This window comes from Podarcis filfolensis (genome assembly GCF_964270895.1).
Source record: "Podarcis filfolensis genome assembly, chromosome: 7".
Taxonomy (NCBI): domain Eukaryota; kingdom Metazoa; phylum Chordata; class Lepidosauria; order Squamata; family Lacertidae; genus Podarcis; species Podarcis filfolensis.
This window is the reverse complement of record NC_139603.1, coordinates 42,174,343-42,192,835: the sequence shown is the minus strand read 5'-3', so window position 1 is coordinate 42,192,835 and position 18,493 is coordinate 42,174,343. Positions and strand designations below refer to the sequence as shown.

Here is an 18,493-nt window from a genome sequence, read left to right as displayed (position 1 = left end):
AAGTCTTGCTGAAGCAGATGCATAGCTGTCAACTTTTCCCTTTTCTTGCAAGGAATCCTATTTGGAATAAGTGAATTTCCCTTAAAAAAAGGGAAAAGTTGACAGCTATGAGCAAATGCTGGGAATTACAAGTCGGGAGAGGACCATTCAGGTCCTATCTGAGGGCTTGCCAGTGGCACCTGGTTGGCCACTGCAGTGAACACTAGCTATAGATGATTCGTCCTATGTAATAATGTTCAAAATAGAAAGCAAAATGTGTTCTACAAACTTTCATTAAAAAAGGCTGTCCCAAGCAGCTTCCATCATCTGCATGGCATTCATTAATAAAACTGTATTTATAATACATTACATAATTTAACTGAATGAGGATTTTGCTCTGTGCTGATAAAAAAACCCTGGAAAATCCTTAATGCTGCTAGGGAATCTGCTTAATGCTATGACATGATGTTATATTACTTAACTGTCCTAAATCAAGTAGGGGATCAAGTTGTAATTTCAGTTAATTCAGAGAACCAGATTATTATTTCTTGGTTTGTGCAATCATAGCCAACACTTTGTTGCTTACAAACAACATTAACAATTAATTTTATCATTACAATACTAAACATTCAACTACTAAGGGTATGTTTTGCATTATCAATTTTACATTAGTGACTGGATACTTAATACACTGTTATAATATTCACTGTAACTAGATAGGATGTGACACATCATTTCTAGTATCAGGCCACTGCAGTAGTTTCATTTTAAATCTCATAGTTGCTAAGTATTGCATAAGAGTTGGATAATTTCCTGAAACTTTCCTCACTACAACAATGTAAAAAATCTAGTGGGAGTTTGTTTTTCCTAAAATATGTTAGTGATGTAAAAAGCTAATTAAAATTGAACTGTGTCCTAACAGTGTAAACATTAGAAAAGTTCACAGTGTCAGCTATATCCAAGAACATATGAAACGACCCTGAATCTTGAAAAATTATTAGAACAGAATATTTTATTTCTGTCATATCATGAATGGCATCCAAAGCCACAACAAATATTTTGAAGCTTATGGTTATATTATAAATTATGACTATATTATAAATGTGATGTAATGTCATGTTCTCAGTCTCTTGGAAGAAAGCATTATATCACCATTGCTATTCCCCATATAGGTTACCATTACTTTGCAGCCTACTGGTGCTGGATCTGTACTAAGTGCATAAACTGAACAAGTCTCTCACATCTGAAAAGGCCCTAAATGAATTACTTCTTATGTTGGGCAAGTGGATTATTGCAAGAAAAAAAATATAAAGGAAGCTTTATATATACAGCATTTCAAACAAAGTAACCCCCATGGTTTTGTGTGAGTTTTTAATGAAACGCATCATAAGAGTTACATATAAGATTTGACTTTTCTGTGAACCAGTTTTGACTATTAAATATTGTTGTAGGATGTTTAGTGAGATATAAACTTTCACCCCTACAGCTTGAATGGATGGCCAGCCGAAGGGTATTCAAGGTCATAGAAAAAAACCCTGATCAGAGTAGCCATCAATTCTATTTTAACAGTATAATCATGGATTTTAAACAGCAGTTGTCTGTTCCCAGCATTAATCCAGTCTTTCACTTTATCCCCAACATCCCGAGGAATGATAGTATCTGAATAGTAAGCAAAGTCACTGGAGGCATAAGGATGAATGGGTGCCTAGTAAACAGGATGAATGGGTGCCTAACAAGTCAGATGGATGAATAATCTCCTTGCAGGATGAAGCTGAAAGTGCAACACTTCATGATTGCTAAAGATAAGCAGCTGACTGCCCTAATTAAATTGAAGAATAATGGAAGGAGGCACTAGATAATACGCTCTATTGCCTTTGCAGCCCTTGCAATTGGATATTAGATGGTTAGAGAAAACAAGTCCCTATGCCTTTTTCACAAGAAAATACCATTTCTGAATCACTGGTGTTGAATGTTTGAACAATTCACTTGAAACTGTCAGTTCTTTGTTAGTCCAGGCATGAAGATTATAATATACCTGAACACCTTATTTATTATTTAGTTCAGCTATTTATACATCACTGAATCAACAAAGTTTCTAAGCCATGTGCAATAAGATTTCAAAAAGCATACAGTGGATAAAACAATAAAAATTAATCATACAAAAAGAAAACTTACATAAAATGCCTGCTAAAACAGAATGTTTGCTTGTGGCCTGCAAATAACATAGTCTTTGATTTCTGGACAAACCTGTGTTTTATTCAGAAACAAATTAGCAGCCGCATAGTTTTAAGTAAATAAAATAAACAATAGTCATTTGTGCAAAGAATCAAACCTGAAACAAATAAAATTATTCTTTATAACTGAAAATCCAGTAGTGATGAATTAAAATAGTATTTTTAAAATCCAATGCATGGCACAGCTAATTATGTCGTTACAAAAACTAATTAAAATAGCATTTGCAGTCACAAAGCACATACTTTTTAAGATCTCAGATAAAGCATACTTCTGACACATCAGCAGCATTTGCACCATACAAAAATGCTTTGGCAAACAACGAGAAAGAGCACTCTACCACAGACATAGCTAGAAGTGCAGCACTGAAGTAAAAGTCTGCTGTACAAATAGCCAATTGTAATTAATGCACAATGACTAGCCTATGAGATACAATCTCAGGAGATCTACACCTGTTCTTCAGGATTTTGATCTGTCAAGCTCATATGTCTCTTAGGCTGGTTGCAACATGAATCCAACAGCATTCAGCTAACTACACAGGGGAGAATGCCCTCCTGCCCAACACCCTTACTATTTCATTTCCAAACGAAACTAAATGAAATACAATAATGCATATATAATATAGGGTCACCTCTAATAGTGTCAGCCTGCCGGTATAATGGATTTCTGCCCAAGCAAATGGAACTTCCCCTTCCTCTCTTCTGCCATGAGGCCCCCATCCCCACCCAAATCATCAAGATTCTTCATCTCCAAAATGCTTTCATATAAACATAATATCTTTTACCATGTAACTGTGGAAGTTCATGTATCAAATAAACATGTTGAACTTGGGAAGCTTTCCCTCTTTTAATTTCAACTTTTGCACAAGTTACATCTGATTGTACATAAAAAATAGTGGAGATGCTAGAGCTGGTTAAATATGAAATTTAGTAATCTACTGTGTCAGTACACAAGCACAATTAAATGCCAGCAACTCCCACTTCTATCACAGAATGCCTGCTTCTTAAGCAACGGATTGGATCATGCCTACAATTTATATTATCCAATTTCAATTATTCAAACTTTTAAAGCAAATAATTGTCCTTCAGCTAAGGTGGGGAAAAATATATTAACTTGTTCAATTTAGGATTTTATTTTGAAGGATACATCTCTCTCTATACACGTCCACACTTGATGGAACAGATAAGTACTCCACACTTGGGTTTGTTTATCTAACTACATGAGAACTTAATATATGTTATTTAATAAGCATGGAGTAGGTCAAGTCAAGTGGGTTCAGGGACAAATGGGCTGCTGAGCTGTAAGAAGACCCTTGCTAATTCAGGCCAAAGGTCCATCTAGTCCAGAGTTCTTTTATCACAATGACCAACCAGACACACACCTCATTTGTGATTGCCAGCAACTAGTATTCAGGAGAATTCCGCAGAGGGAAAGAGTGGCTGATCACTGTACCTTCTGCAGCTACCACTTCAGAGACATCATTGTCTCTGAAATTGTGTCTACCAAACTATGCTGCAACCAACTTTTTAAACACAAAGTTCATGAATATACACAAAATTGTAATATCCCAAATAGTGCACATTATAGGTTTCTACACCCATTATTTAGGGACCCAGAACAATTCTTATGCAAGCCTTTTTTTACCCTACACTGTAGTTCACAATATATTTTCTATTTTTAGCCTATAATTATGTACATAACCTTTTATAAACTTTACTACTTACTAGCTTCAGTCCTGCATATGATGATAAAAATACTACCCTAGTCATATTGCATAGTAAACAGCTTTTGCATTAAGATTTCTCAGACAGTTTTGGAAATAATGATTGAAGGTTCTCTTTGCCCTTGAGAGTACTAGAGCTGCCTTTCCAACTGAACCATGAAAGTACTTTGGCTGGGCTACCTCAGTTATTTGTCACATTCTGTCCTACTGTACATATTTTCAAAGGCCAAGCAGAATGTTTGTGCTATAAATGCTGAAGAAAAGAACAAAAACTTGTATTGTACACTGCCATTTTATTAAACTGAATCTTTAATTTAATGTATGTTACTGGCCTAAAACTTTGTTTTGCCTTCCATGGAGGTTTGCCCCCTGTTCCTTATTAAACAGCGAAGTATTCCTTGAAATAAGGAACATGAGGCAAGCCCAAGCATTTTTTGCAAACTCCCAAGAAAAAAAATCTCAAAACTGAATTGTTCTATTTTACTATTACATTGTACAGACCATAGATGATGATTAATAATTGTATCTATTAATCCTACAATATGTTTATTATTAATAATAATAATAATAATTGCCACCCACAAATACTAAGCTGCATTTCTCTGATCTTAAAAAGGTGCGGGACAGACAGTGGGTAAGGGACAGAAGCTGAAGCCCACAAAATGGCAGGCAAAGTCCTGAAAAGGCTAACAGAAGTCAAGAGCGGTCAAGAGTGATAAGACAGATGAAGAAACCAGAAGGAAGAATATAACATAGTAATTTGAAATAACTATTCAAAACATTTTCTGCAGGTGTCATTGACAGACTATACCTATTTTGCTTTTGAGCATGATATAAGAATATAAGAAAACCTTAATGCATCAGGACAGAGGCCCACCTAGTCCAGCACAATGTTCTCACAGTGGCCACCCAAACACCTATGAGAAGCATGCAAACAGAACATGGGCATAACCCACAATTCCCAGAAACTGGTGTTCAGAGCCATACTGCTTCTGACAGTGGAGTTACAACATACTGTCACAGTGCTGGAGGAATGGACATCCTGAGTAAACAGCTAACACTTTAGTGTCAAAAGTACACTTACATGTTAGCAAAAGGCATGTCTATCAGGCCTACGTGTATCAGCTACTTCCAGGTGTGCACCCGATGAGGGAGTTGCTGAACAAAGAAGCCCTGCCCTCAACCTCCATTTATGTCGTTCTTGCCCCCCCCCCCAGCTGCTTGCAAGCAGATAATGACTCCACCTGCGTGTAACCTTTTGCTCTTCCTGCTTCAATCCTCTTCTGGTCCTGGGAGACAGTAGAGCAGGAGGTGGAGGCAGAAGGAGGAGGTGTGGAAGCCCTTTACACCAGCTTGACCTCTCTCTCTCTCCTCCTGCACCTGTTCTTCACTCTCCAATCTCGCAGCTTCTCCTGCCTCTCATCTCCTGGCTGTTACTGGCTCCCCCAGATCACTGATCCCTTCCTCCAAGTCAGTCTCCAACCCCCCCTTCTTCCAGTGCCCACTCACCCAAATCCAGCCACCACTCCTCAGTTTTTAGTCAGTCCCTGGCACATACCCATCATGGCAATAGCCTTATCTTTCATAAATTCATCTAATCTTCTAAAGCCAACTAAGTTGATAGCCACATCTTGTGGGAGAGAATTCCATAGTTAATTCCGTAGTGTGAAGTAGCACGTATTTTGTCTATCCTGAATCTTCCAAGACTCAGTTTCATTGGATGTCCCTGAGTCCTACTGTTATGAGAGAGGGAGAAAAACATCTATACCCACTTTCTCCACATCATGGTATTTCTAAAAAAAAAAAAAAAAAAAGGATTTCTATTCCACTCACATGGCAAGCTTATTTTTGTTTCTAAAAAAGAACTATCTTGAATTTTATGCATGATGTCATATGACAGGAGCTGCAGCAGTGAATAGTATGGTTTAAGGTCACAATGAATGATTTTCTATCTTTTCCAAGCTCTGGTAAAACACAGATGATCTTTATCTCCAGAAAGTACAGAGATCTTCCCACCACTATTAGTAATTCAGTGTATTTCTAGTGTATTAAAAATAGTGACAAAAACCAGGGGGCAGTTGCATATTAAATCTCAGCAGCAGCATAGCAAGCACAGGGCCATCGAGATACAGAAGCCAGCATATGAGTCAGAAACAATAACTACCCAAGTCCCTAAATCCTAGAAGCTCAGTAGCCAAATCAATGCCTCCAAAGAAAACTGATTACTATCAAATACCCTTTTCACCAAAAGAGAGAACTCAGTCAACAGTAGCATTGTCACGTGAGAGAGCCCTTGAGGCAAGGTGGTAGAGATACAGATCAGCCACACAAGACTCCCAGTTTACCCTGACCGACAGGTGAGGGCAAAAGCTACAAAAACTCTGCCTGGAAAGAGGTTGGATCTTGTTCTTTATATAAACTTTATATTCCCTGACAATTATGACACAGTGGCTAGAATGGTTTTTAATGTGGTGGAAATCCTATGTCCAAATTCTTGCACTACTTTGTTCGAGCAAGTTACCATCACTCAACCAACCTCTCTTCCAGGGGTATTTTGAGGCTAAAATACCACTTTAAGCTCTATGGAGGAAGGGCAGGATACAACTGCATCAAATAATATGTAAGTGCTCCTGGGAAATTTCCCTAGCATTGGATACAGCTGTTAAGACACTAAGCGGAATCATACAGATTTCTCTCAGCGCAAAAAAGAAACAAACATGGGTCAAACACAGCCCTCATATTCTTAAAAAGCTCAAGTTTTCCTATGAGAAAATAACTGACAGAGCTGGGAAATCAGCATGTGTGAATTAAACCTGACTTTCAGAGCTTTCAGGAGCAGTGGGGAACATTTTGAAATGCTGCTCGTTGAACCCTTAGTTTTTGGGGGTGTAAGGAGCAGTGTGAAGCACTGTTCGAAACTCCCATTGTTCTAAGTGCATTTTGCAACATGGAATTTCATTAATGTGAGCAGTTTCTGAGCTGTGGGCGCAGTACTGCACCTAAAATTTCAGATTAAAACTGCAGAGTGGAAGGAAAGGAGGACCTTTTTCTGGTTCCCTACTTCTAGCTACTCTCTGAAGACTGGAGAAGAGACCCTCTTAAGAATATTAGGAGGATGGGCAGGGGAAGGACTAGACCATGTGAAAAATGAACATAATATTTTAGCTGCAGTTCATTCATTTTCAGTTTTGTATTCTTGTTATAAAAAAAACACACCTAGACATTCCGTTGTTGCGCCCATAACCTAGGTTTAAGGTGCCATTTAGCTCCTAGCTTTCATATCTCAGTTTCTAACACTAGTGTGAAGCTGCTTGCATGGGGCTTTCATGTAGACCATCACAAGAGACAGTTGATGGTGCTGGTCAAGGACAGCAAAAAGCTGGAAAAGTTGGGAAAGCTGAAAAAGAGGAAGGGCTGCTCTGATTGTGGACTGCTTGACCCTTTTGCTCTTCCCTCCATTGCAGCATCTGCCTAGCCAAAAGAAGTCCTTTCCCTGCTTAGCATTTGCATTTTGAAAGCTCCACTGCTTGAAGCTTTCTTCTGTATTCAGAGGGGTTGTGAGCTGACAGACTGTACACATTTCTCTCCCTTGTGGCAATGCTCTCTCAGCATATCAGTACAGATACCTGGGAGAGCTATATATAAATGCCCTAAGATACACTAGTCTATCAAACAGAACAAACACTTTTACAAGTTCTTACCTCTGTTTCTGGACAGCGTAAATGTTCTGATTTACCTGAAATTAAAAACAAAAAAGAGTTATTTTCACCTTTTAAAAATAAACAATCAATTCCAAAAACAAGATTAGAAAAGATTAGAAAAAAATCTGATGCATCCTCTTTCCCCATGTAGACTACAACTCCCATCATCCATGGACTATTACATTTCCCTGCTCATTGCATATTGCAGATGACCAGAGAAGGAGATGATCCTTTCACTTTGTACAGGTACTTAGGAAGAGAAGAAGCTCTGTTGCTTCTTTCTTCCTGAGAACTCTGTGCAAAGCAAAAATCTTCAGGGATGGTGGTAAATGGGAATACTACTCCTTTCACTCCATACAGGTGCTACATGGAAGCGAGGAAATGGCACTGGGGTGGAACGTACACACGTATTAAAAATATACACATCTACACACACATAAAAACGCTCACCATCGCCATCTAGTATCACATTGTAGATTGCATTTAAAACACACTTAAAATGTTTTATTCACAGCTGTATAGTTGAGTCTCCAGGACTCTTCCTTTCTCAGATGGCCTGTGTGAATTGATCATTTTACACTTCTGTAAAGCACTTTCTTCTTCTAATCCACTGCTGGAGGAAGATGGAGCAAGGATCAGGGCCCTGGTTGTACATGCACTGTTCATGGTGAGGCTTAATTGCTACTGGTGCACTGCTACATGCATTTTTAAAATCTTAAATCTGCCACTCAATGAAATATGAATAAGTATTTGTCTGTTCCATGAAATATATACAATACTCTCCCCCAAGAAAGTTTCTCTTTCTTAAGATAAGCATCTTAACAAACAATAAAGGTGTTCCCCTCTCATTGTCTGAGTTTCCCAGTAACTCAGTAAAAAATGTTCTCACAAATTCATTGGGAGAGAAAATAACATTATGAAGATGTCTTCCACTGAATCAGATAATGTGATGCATGTTTATACCTCCTCCATCCTGCACATGCATAACTTAACCTGACACAAGCAAATAACCCTGGAAGTAATAAGCTCTGCACAATTTGATTGACAAGTTAGGCAATATTTCACAAACTTCATTTTATTCTGCTTCTGAATAAATAAATATTAACCAAATTGTTACAGGGGAAAAAATCAGCCTTAAAAAGGGATAAACAAATTTTGATTGGCCTTAGTAGCCAGCTAAAATACATGCTGGCCCTGGCCTCAGAGGGGTGGAGTCTGGTATCTGATGCCATGCTGAACGTCTGAAGCAAGGATCTCCAAAGCTCAGCGCAAAACTAGGAACCTTTGCCTCACAGCCTCCGCAGCTCCATGCTGAGAAGTACGGCAGATAGTCTACATCATGCCACAAACCACTCTCTGAAGTGTTGTACCATATGTAAGATCATGAACTCCCACTGGCATCCCCAAGTTGAAGCTAAGTTAGGGTCTCATTGCTTCTTCTTCTGCCTGTCTCTGCAATAGCCACCTCCCCCCTTTTATTGACTATGAAACTTTTAGTCATCTCTTACTGCAATGCATTCAGGATGCCATGTATGAATGATTCCTCCTTTTATTCTCACAAAAAGTACGTACTAAAATATTATAAATGCTATTCTCCTTAGATATATTTATTAAAAGATTAAAGATTTATACAATCTGAAGATGGACAGTGTATTTGCACAAAACCATGTGAGGTAGGTTAGGCTAAGAAATGATTTGCCAGAAGTCAGAGAGCGTGTCAAGGTTCACCACTCTATCCATGTTGGGATGGGATGCAGTGGTGGATGACAGCAACACCTCATGCGATAAGATTATCAAGGCTGAAAGGAACTGTGAAGGGAGGAGGTTCATATGTTCAGGACCAGCTGCTGGTCTAAAAGGAGGATGACAAATTAGGAGTCACAAAGTTCCACTTAGGTGGATGGGAAGTGACCACACTTTGTGCACAAGAAGGGGCTATCTTCATGATGAACAGATTTGCAGACTTTATTAAATCCAGATATTTAAAAAATGTTTTTAAAATATAACTTTAAAGTCTGGCTTGTCAAGTTCTTCAGCGTGCTGCAATTCTAGCCATGCTTTTATTTTCCCCACTTTTCAGGAAGTTATGACAGTATATGTCTAACATTTTGCCCTGCTGACTTTGAAGACTTGACACTTAACTGAGTCATACAAATCTATGACTCAGTTTCAACAGAAGTTCTTGTAAAGAATACAGACACTGGCCTCTCCCATTTTCCTTCCTCATTCACACTTTCCAAGGCTCCTCTCTATATACTGAAAACATGCATTAACTGGAACAACACATTCACTGATTTCTTTAACCATGGGGCAATCACTCCCACATCTCCCTTATGAGATAAACAGGGTATGAGGTGCATTCCTCTTATATTCATTAAACTGCCACCACTTCCCTTTTTATTGTCAAGCAGGGAAGCACTTAAGAGGGTAGAGAAATGGTATTAGCAAGCCCTCTGGATTGACCAGGCAATTCTAACCATGCTTGGAACAATCTCCTTATCCTCCTTTAGACCTTTGACTCCTTTTCTATTCAAAGGTTCCTGTGGCACATTAAATACTAACCAATTTATTATGGCATAAGCTTTCATGGGCCAAAGTCCATTTTACCAAATGCATTTAAAGATGTTTGAAAAGAAATTGTTTCAAATATATTTTAAAGATGTTTTATCACTTGTGTGTTTGTTGCCCCGGACTCCTCTGGAAAGGCAGGATATAAATTTAATAAATACATGTATAATCCTCAGCTGCCAACTGAGGATTACACTTCATGAATCTGATGAAGTGGGTTTGAATTAACCAAAGTTTGAAACATGAATTTGTTAGATGTTAAGGTGTCACAAGACTCTTTGCTGTTTTAGAACAGAGGTCATCTACTCCAAATGTGTTATAATATTCTAGATAAAATAAAAATATACAAAATGCCAGGATAAATCATAAGACATAAAACTCAGTTATCATTGCCTCTCCCCAAAGCACCCTGAAGCAATAAAAAACATTCAGACTGTAGCTCCAGAAGCTCTGGCCAGCTTTTAGTTATAATTACGGGCTTTAGATTTAGCTCTGTAACGTTATCTGAGAGTGCTGCAGTCTACCCTTTCAAATTCCATTACGTACATAAAAAGAGACTCAACAACTGAAGTCTAGTACTCACTGAGTTTGTAAAGCTCTATCTGAACAGTGGTACTTCAGCCTGTGGATGGTAACTCACATGACTGATTGCTCCTTCATACAAATTCTCCGCACACAGAAAACTAGATTTCAGGAGGAAAGGCTATAGCCTGACATGCTACCTGACTATGTAGATATATATTTTTATTTATATTATATAGGGTAATGTTCAATCTTGTGAGCCTCCCATTGAAACCTAAAACAGTAAAACCCTGGCACACCTTTGCCACCTCAGTGAGAACTAGGGCTAATATTCAAAGTAATGTTAAATCAACCCAAAAAAATCACTTTACATATCAGTGCTCAACTGGGTGTGTACCTTGTTAAGGAAATAAAATCATATTTCATTATAAACAAAACTCAACAATAGATGGCTTTTTGCTCACTAATGACAGATAGAAAAGCAGGCTAGAAGAAAGAATTAAGAGAAACCAGCCTTGCACATATATTTTCCCTGTAAGAAGACTGCATAATATGTTCTTACTGTGCCCTAAGATATTAACAATAAAATAATTATTATATTTAAACAATGAACTACAGGGTGTATCACATATGAATGACAGCCGCTGTTAATCTTATAACTTTTTCATCAAACGTTCAGTAAAGGAATAAAACCCCTACTAAATTAGTAAACCTTAGAACCCTGAAATTTCTTGATTTCTGTCTCTAATGTATTTTCTAAACTTTCAAGAGAATAATACAGTATTAAGCCCTTGAAAAATCACAACATGTAGCCTCATATACAGGTGCTCCTCTTATCCTAGCAAACAATTTATCTTGAAAGTCGTACTTGGAGAAGGAAAGCATTTTGGCTGCTTTAAGAATCTGATCTCAACTGAAAAAAGAGATCATGTAAAAAAGAATTATGGAAATGCCAGCTTTTGTGTTGACTATAAAACTACACGTTTCTAGTGCCCAAAACAACAGGCATAAGATCAGCCTTCATAGAAGTAAGTGAAAGGAAAAGTTTTGACTGGTATTTGTTCCACTGTGATTTTAATTGTTATTAAGTTTAGGGCAAGAGTTCTTGAACTTCATCTTAAGCCTAGTAGGTTACATAGCACATTCTGCTTCATTCAGCCAACTAGTCTAGAAGACTTTGTACCTCACTCTTGAACCAATAACAGACATAAGTAGATTCAATAAAAAGGGAAGGACTACACATACGTGCCTCATGACACGCTTGAGGTTTCTCCAGAAAAAAGCACTATCCAGCAGCAAAATACAGGCACGTAGTCACTTAACCATATACACCATATTGAATCAGTGTTCCAATCCTGTGCCAATCAAGACAGAAACTGAGCCAATAAATGTCACTGAGAAGCCCATGCCTCCTTAAAACAAATCTAGTGACTTAGAGAAGTACCACTCAATTAAAGCTGCAATCCCTTACACATCAGAAGTCTCACTGAAATCTATATTGAGGTTACTGCTGAATAAACAAATGTAAAATTGCTCTATAAAAAGCCTTCATTTACTAAATGATAATCGCTCCTAAACACACTGTAAGAACTATCAAGTTGTAATTTCATCCACATAATTGTTATGAGTTGTAGATTTTTAAAAAAAATGTATAAAAGTATCAAATGTTTAATAATATTTATAGAAAAACTAGCATGTCAAACAGTCTTTAAAATGCTAGTTTATTTTCTTGTATAATTACTTTAAAGCAAACAATAGGCCCATTCTCCATCTTGAGACACTGCAGTTTTATCCACATTATTTTTAGACTTTAGTATTTAATGCAAGGTCATTATTTACAACTGGACTAACACTCTAACTCTAGTCACTGGAACAATTCTGCTCTTCAGGTATATTGATATGATGATTATTAATAATAATAATTTTATTATTTATACCTCACCCATCTGGATAGGTTTCCCCATATACAGGGCAGGGCAATGTCATTAATGTTACCTTGGGAAGTTTCAGTTCTTTTATTCTATGAACACAAACAACTTTAAACAAATATTTTCAATGTATCTGAAGCTCCTAACAGGAGTGTCACCCAGGCATATTATCTTCCGTACTAAAGCATTCAAGTAGGCCAATTCACTCAACCTGATTTTCCATTTTTCTTTGCTACTCATTCTGTGGCTCCTGGAGATTACCAAACAACGTGTACCTGAACATTTAATCCTTCTGTACTTCTACATACTCCTTGTTTCTTGGAGCATGCTGAGAACATCCTCATTTCTCAGTATCCCTTTTTGGCACCAGTCCTATCAGAGGTCACCACCTGAATTCACTGTTGTGGGGAATGGGTAAACTCCCTCATACAAGGTGTGGAGCTGCACAACAAGGAGAGCTAAATGAGGCCTTCTAGGGTTTTCCCCAGCCACATCTGTCAAGGCTCCACACCCTCTTCAAGTGCTATTGTCTGTCTCAAATGAGTTTTTAAATTGTGCTAGTGACTCTTGCTTGCATGGATAGAGAAGGGTATGTGTAGGAACTTCTGACTTTGCATTTCTGGAGTAAGTAAGTATATGAAAGTAAGTAGCACATCCAATTCCCTACCCACTTTGTAACTCTGGTCGATCACAGCCATGTGGCCTCTGGCAAGCTGCCCAAGAAGCAATGTGGCCCTCAGCCTGGAGAATGTATCTAAAGTGTTCTTATTAAAGAGTCCTGCCAACCAATCATGCCCTAACCTCCAAGAAGCTGCTAACAGGGGGCTTGCAGCGCATTACATTCCACCCCGTTTCTCATTTTCCTTTTCTAACTGACACTCAATGTCCTGCAGCTACTGAGAATGCTCAGTCCTCATTGGTCTACTTTGGAAGGTTGCCCCCTTCAGTATTTTTCTTCTGCAAACCTCAGGGTTCCTCCAGGTATGTTTCATCTCTTTCTCAATGGCTCCAAGCCTGTCAGCGCCTTTCGTTCAATTTCTGTTAGAGGCAGTGAAGAAGACTGAGATTTGCACTTTATTATTAGTTAACTGATTTGTATTTTAGCATAATTTAATCTAGCACATTTTGATTTGAACCTCATTGGTAGTTTACTAGAGTAATGAATTTTATATGCACTTGCATACATAGGTTTGAAAGATGAGATGGAGAAATTCCTTCCCTTGGAGGTTCAAAGATAGTTGGAACTGGATATAAGCTTTTAAGCAGGGTGGGCATGATAAAGACAAGTAAACATGAGAAAGAGAAGTAAATTGGGTCCAATTTCTTTACCATGTTTGAAGGGAAATGTTATTCCAGATCACAGTTTCTAATAATTCTGAGTTTTATTACATTATCTTGCAGTTTGCATTATGGCATAGCTTGCTTGTATGAATTAGCTGCATTTACCGGTAGTTTATTTACTTAATAGCGTTTGCCTTCATCCACCCACTTTGCGGAATGTTATGACCCAACTGATAACCATTCACTAAAGAAGATTAAATCTATCTGATCTTCAAATTCCTTCCAATAATAACATGCTCCACTTTTTCATCAGGTTAAGCAAAACCATAGAATTGTAGAGTTGGAAGGGACCACGAGGGTCATCTAGTCCAACCCTCTGCATTGCAGGTATCTTTTGTCCAACATAGGGCTCAAACTCACAACCCTGAGAGATTAAGGGTCTCATGCTCTACCAAATGATCCCAGTCATGGCAGTTAGACATCCATATAAGAGCTGTCTTACATACGCTTACTCAAAAGTAAGTACCATTGTATTCAGTTGAGCTTATTCATACAGGAAAATGAGCACAGGAATGCAACCTAAATCAAAGTCTATGGCATTTGCTGTTTCCTTAGCTTAGATGACATAATGGCAGATTGTATCCTCTTTCACAGTCTTAAACAAAACTTGAACTTTCCCTACCAAAAGTTGTCAAATTCTCATAAAAGAGTTACTACTCAAGAGTTTGTGTCTGCTTCCTTTCTTGTTAACAAAGGCCATGATCAAGTTGCAGTTATAGGCAACTACTGTCCCTTGACAGGGTTGTACACCTCCAGTGGAGAAAAAAACATGCAGCTTGATGAGGCCCAGATAATCAGCATGGTATGAATACGCACTTGCTTCTGCACATAGATCTCCTTTACAAGATCATGATACATTTCTAATGTTAGTTTAACAAATGAAAACATATATGTACCGTGGTACCTCTAGATATGAAAGGGGATCCGTTCCGGAGCCCCGTTCGCATCTAGAGGTAAACGTAACTAGCGACGGCACATCTGCGCACGCACGCATCGCTTTTCGCCGCTTTTGCGCATGCGCGTGACGTCATTTTGAGCGTCCGCGCATGCGCAAATGGTGAAACCCGGAAGTAACGCTCTCCGTTATTTCCGGGTTGCTGCGGAGCGCAACTCGAACGTGCTCAACTCGAAGCATATTTAACCCGAGGTATGACTGTACTTAAATAGGGACCTTAGAGATGTTTATTCTATAAGGTATAATTTTAAATGATCTAGCTGTCAGTGTTAACCCTTACTCATGCACTTAAAAATAATCTGTCATAGTCTAAAATATGTGGGATTAACAGATCAAAGGAAACCATCAGAGAGGTTTTTTCCTCTCAGCAACATTGGAATGTTTCCAAGAGATAAATTATGACAGCCAACATGCTCTGTAAGTGCAAACAAGGCTATTGTTTTGCCCCACATCAACTGAGAGGTTATTATCCAGATAATTAGCCCAAGCCACTTCATGGTGGCAGCAGCTCTGTACATGCGACACCATTGGGCAGACACAGTGTGTGATGAGGGTTGACAACAAAGTATGGCACTAAGACTACTTATGCTGTTCTAGAAAGTAGTTTATGTTTTCCTGAAGATAGGCAGCTGGCAGGGGAAGGTTCTGCACTCCTCACTTCTATATGCTTCTTGTCACCTCCTTTGGAACCCTTCTCACCACCGTCTTACTATACTGTATTGTTTTAATTAGTGTTTTTATGGAGCAGTCAAGTAATTTCGTTGTCCCTGAGAGGGGGCAATGACAATAAAGATATTATTATTATTATTATTATTATTATTATTATTAGGAACCCACAAGTAGGAAATGCTACAATAAACAGTAAAAGTCAACTTAACAATGCCATGACAGATGAGTCATGTTGCTGTGTGTGGACTCAGAGCAGGTGGCTGCTGTTGGTCTCAGCTGAAAACCTAAACATACCACATCTCTGTTATTATAAACCCTTCCTCCCTACAGCAGTGTGAAAAAGCTATGCTATTTGCAAGTACAAAACCTAATATTCAGCTGAGAGTATGTCATATGCTGTGCCCTTGCCCTCATTTGGGGAATAAGAAGTGTTAAAATAATACAAGATAAAGGGATAAAGAGGTAAAAGACATTGAGTGATATCTAATGAAGTCATAGTCAAGGGCCTTCTCAGTGGTTGCTCCCAGACTTTGGAACTTCCTTCTTATTGCAGCCAGGTGAAGACTTTCTTGTTCCAATGGTATTTGGGAACTGACTCCTTTTAGGGGAAGGGCTGGTACTGTGGTGTTTTAATTATGATCTGTATCTTTAATAGATCATATATAGATAAATATATTAATATTTAAATGTTTTTTAATTATTGCTTTCCCCCATTTTTAGCTGTTTCTGTTTTAGCTGTAAGCTGCCTTGAGTCTCTGTCAGGGAAAAAGGCAGGATAAAAATAAATATAACAATAGTAATAATACTCAAGAGTAAACCCACTGAAATTAATTTACTCATCCATTAGTTTAAATGAGTTTACTCTGAGTATTACTAGCATTGGATTTCATCCATTATCTTTATTTCACAAATCATAGCCAGTATTAAGAGTGTTCAAATACAGAATGTTTCTGTCTGCAGGCAAACAAACAAAAAACCATTTTGCAAAATACCACTCATGCTTGTTGTTTGTTATGTTGAGGTTAAAACCTGTCTAGGAACTGCATTCTGACATGGAACTAACTCTGTGTCCTGGCATATGGGAGTACAAAATATCCTTCGACAGTGACATAAAATAATTCTGCACATAAAGGTTTCCTATTCCTCAGCCAGTATAAAAAGTCTGTCTAGTATTTGCTGTAGAATTCAAGAATTCATTACTGTGTTCTGAAGGAGATTATGGAGTACTCAACAATGAGCGTCATGCCAACATTAAACTCTACAATAGGTTATCCTATTGTTCTTCTTACAACAACGAAATAAACAAATTTCATATGATGTCCTATTTTTAAAATCAAATTACCACCATTTGAAGTCTTATTACTTCAGCTCTTGTTTTATTATGTTCACTAAACAATACACAGCAAATGCAGGATCTGTACAATGCATGCTATGTGTCACTTTTCATATGTATTGTTTCTTTGACTGCACAGTCAAATGACAGGTACAATCTGTTTGCTGCTAGAATGAGTTTATAGAGCTGACTTTGAAAAGTGGTTTACTGCGTTAATTTGGGTTTTTTTTAAAGTATGTTTGAGGTAACTAGTATAATCAGAGATTTTGAAGGCACGTGCTAAAACATGTAAGGCAAAGATAATATGGTGTTACATTAGTCATGGACATAAAGTGTGTATTATATATAACCGCTAAATATGTTAAACAGATTTTTCCTAAGTACATAAGAGGAATTCATAACGTCACATTTTATTTCCTGTGTTAATCATATGATTGATTAGTTGCAGTAAACGGGAACATCAAACCAATGTTATAAAAAGTATGTATTTCCACTTGCTTGTTTCCTATACATTTTTCACGTGGATGTGTATAGAACACACTGATATCACTGGAATTTACTCCCAAATAAGTTAGCATAAGATTGCAGCCTTGTTTTGGAATTAAAAAGGAACACAAAACAAAGGCACAAAGCCAACAGACATTAAACCTCCTGGTAGCAACATGCCTAGGTTCTGACAGCTGCTTTCTTTGTTTTGCTTTGCAGTGCCCTCCCCCAATCCCTCATGCTGACCTACATGAGTAGCTTTGCATCATTTTATTTTCCACAGGCTTTCTCCAAGCAGGAGCAAAGGAAAAAAGGTGCTGGAGGAGCTCTAGTAAATAAACAGGCACACAGCCTGGGTATTTCAGAAACCGTGTATCAGTATTTAATATAGTCACCCATGCTGCAGTGCCAAACAAGGGCAATGAAACAGGAAGGATGTTTTTGTTAGGTGCTCTATCCAAAAATGAAACGTCTCATGCCCAAACCAAGACATCCTTTCAGGTACAATTAAGCTACCCTGCAGTCTCCCAACTGCTTGCCTATACACCAGCCATAATGCAGCATTTAAAAGACAGAAAATATTACTGATCATATAAGAACTCTAGATTTCAGCACAACAGAGAGAAGAAAAACATTCGCAGCGAAGCGGGAGGGGTGGGGGGGAGGGAAGGGATTATCAGAAAATGGTAACTAGCAAGCTCTTCATACAAACGCCGTCGTTTCTGGGGAAGATGGGGCAGTTGTATAAACAAGACGAAACAGAGGCGTTTTTGTTGCTGTGGGTGCGGGAGGAGCGCGCGCGAGAATGTCGCCGACCTGAGGCAGCTAAGAAGAGGAGGAGGAGGCAGCCCTGAAATCCATGGGGAAGAAGCAGTGCTAAGTGATGGAGAAATGGTGGAGGAAATCCTCGCCGTGCAATTGCATTACTGGGGGATGTATGCAGCCTCCCGGGAGCGGGAGACGACGGAAGGGGGGAAAGTGTGTGTGCGGGGAGAGGCGTTGCTAGGGGGAAAGATTCACCCCCCACAGAAAGAAAACAAGGCTGAAAACAGCGCG

At 38.4% G+C, this 18,493-nt stretch overlaps 1 protein-coding gene across 6 annotated transcripts in view; it reads right to left on the bottom strand.

The window, feature by feature from the left end:
• SPIRE1 (spire type actin nucleation factor 1) overlaps window positions 1-18,493 on the bottom strand; it is an 81,979-nt gene that overhangs the window by 62,672 nt on the left and 814 nt on the right. For all 6 annotated transcript variants that reach the window (XM_083622583.1, XM_083622581.1, XM_083622578.1 and 3 more), the window contains exon 2: window positions 7,636-7,670. In XM_083622583.1, coding sequence (XP_083478709.1) covers window positions 7,636-7,670 — 35 coding nt within the window. The remainder of the gene's footprint in view (window positions 1-7,635; window positions 7,671-18,493) is intronic.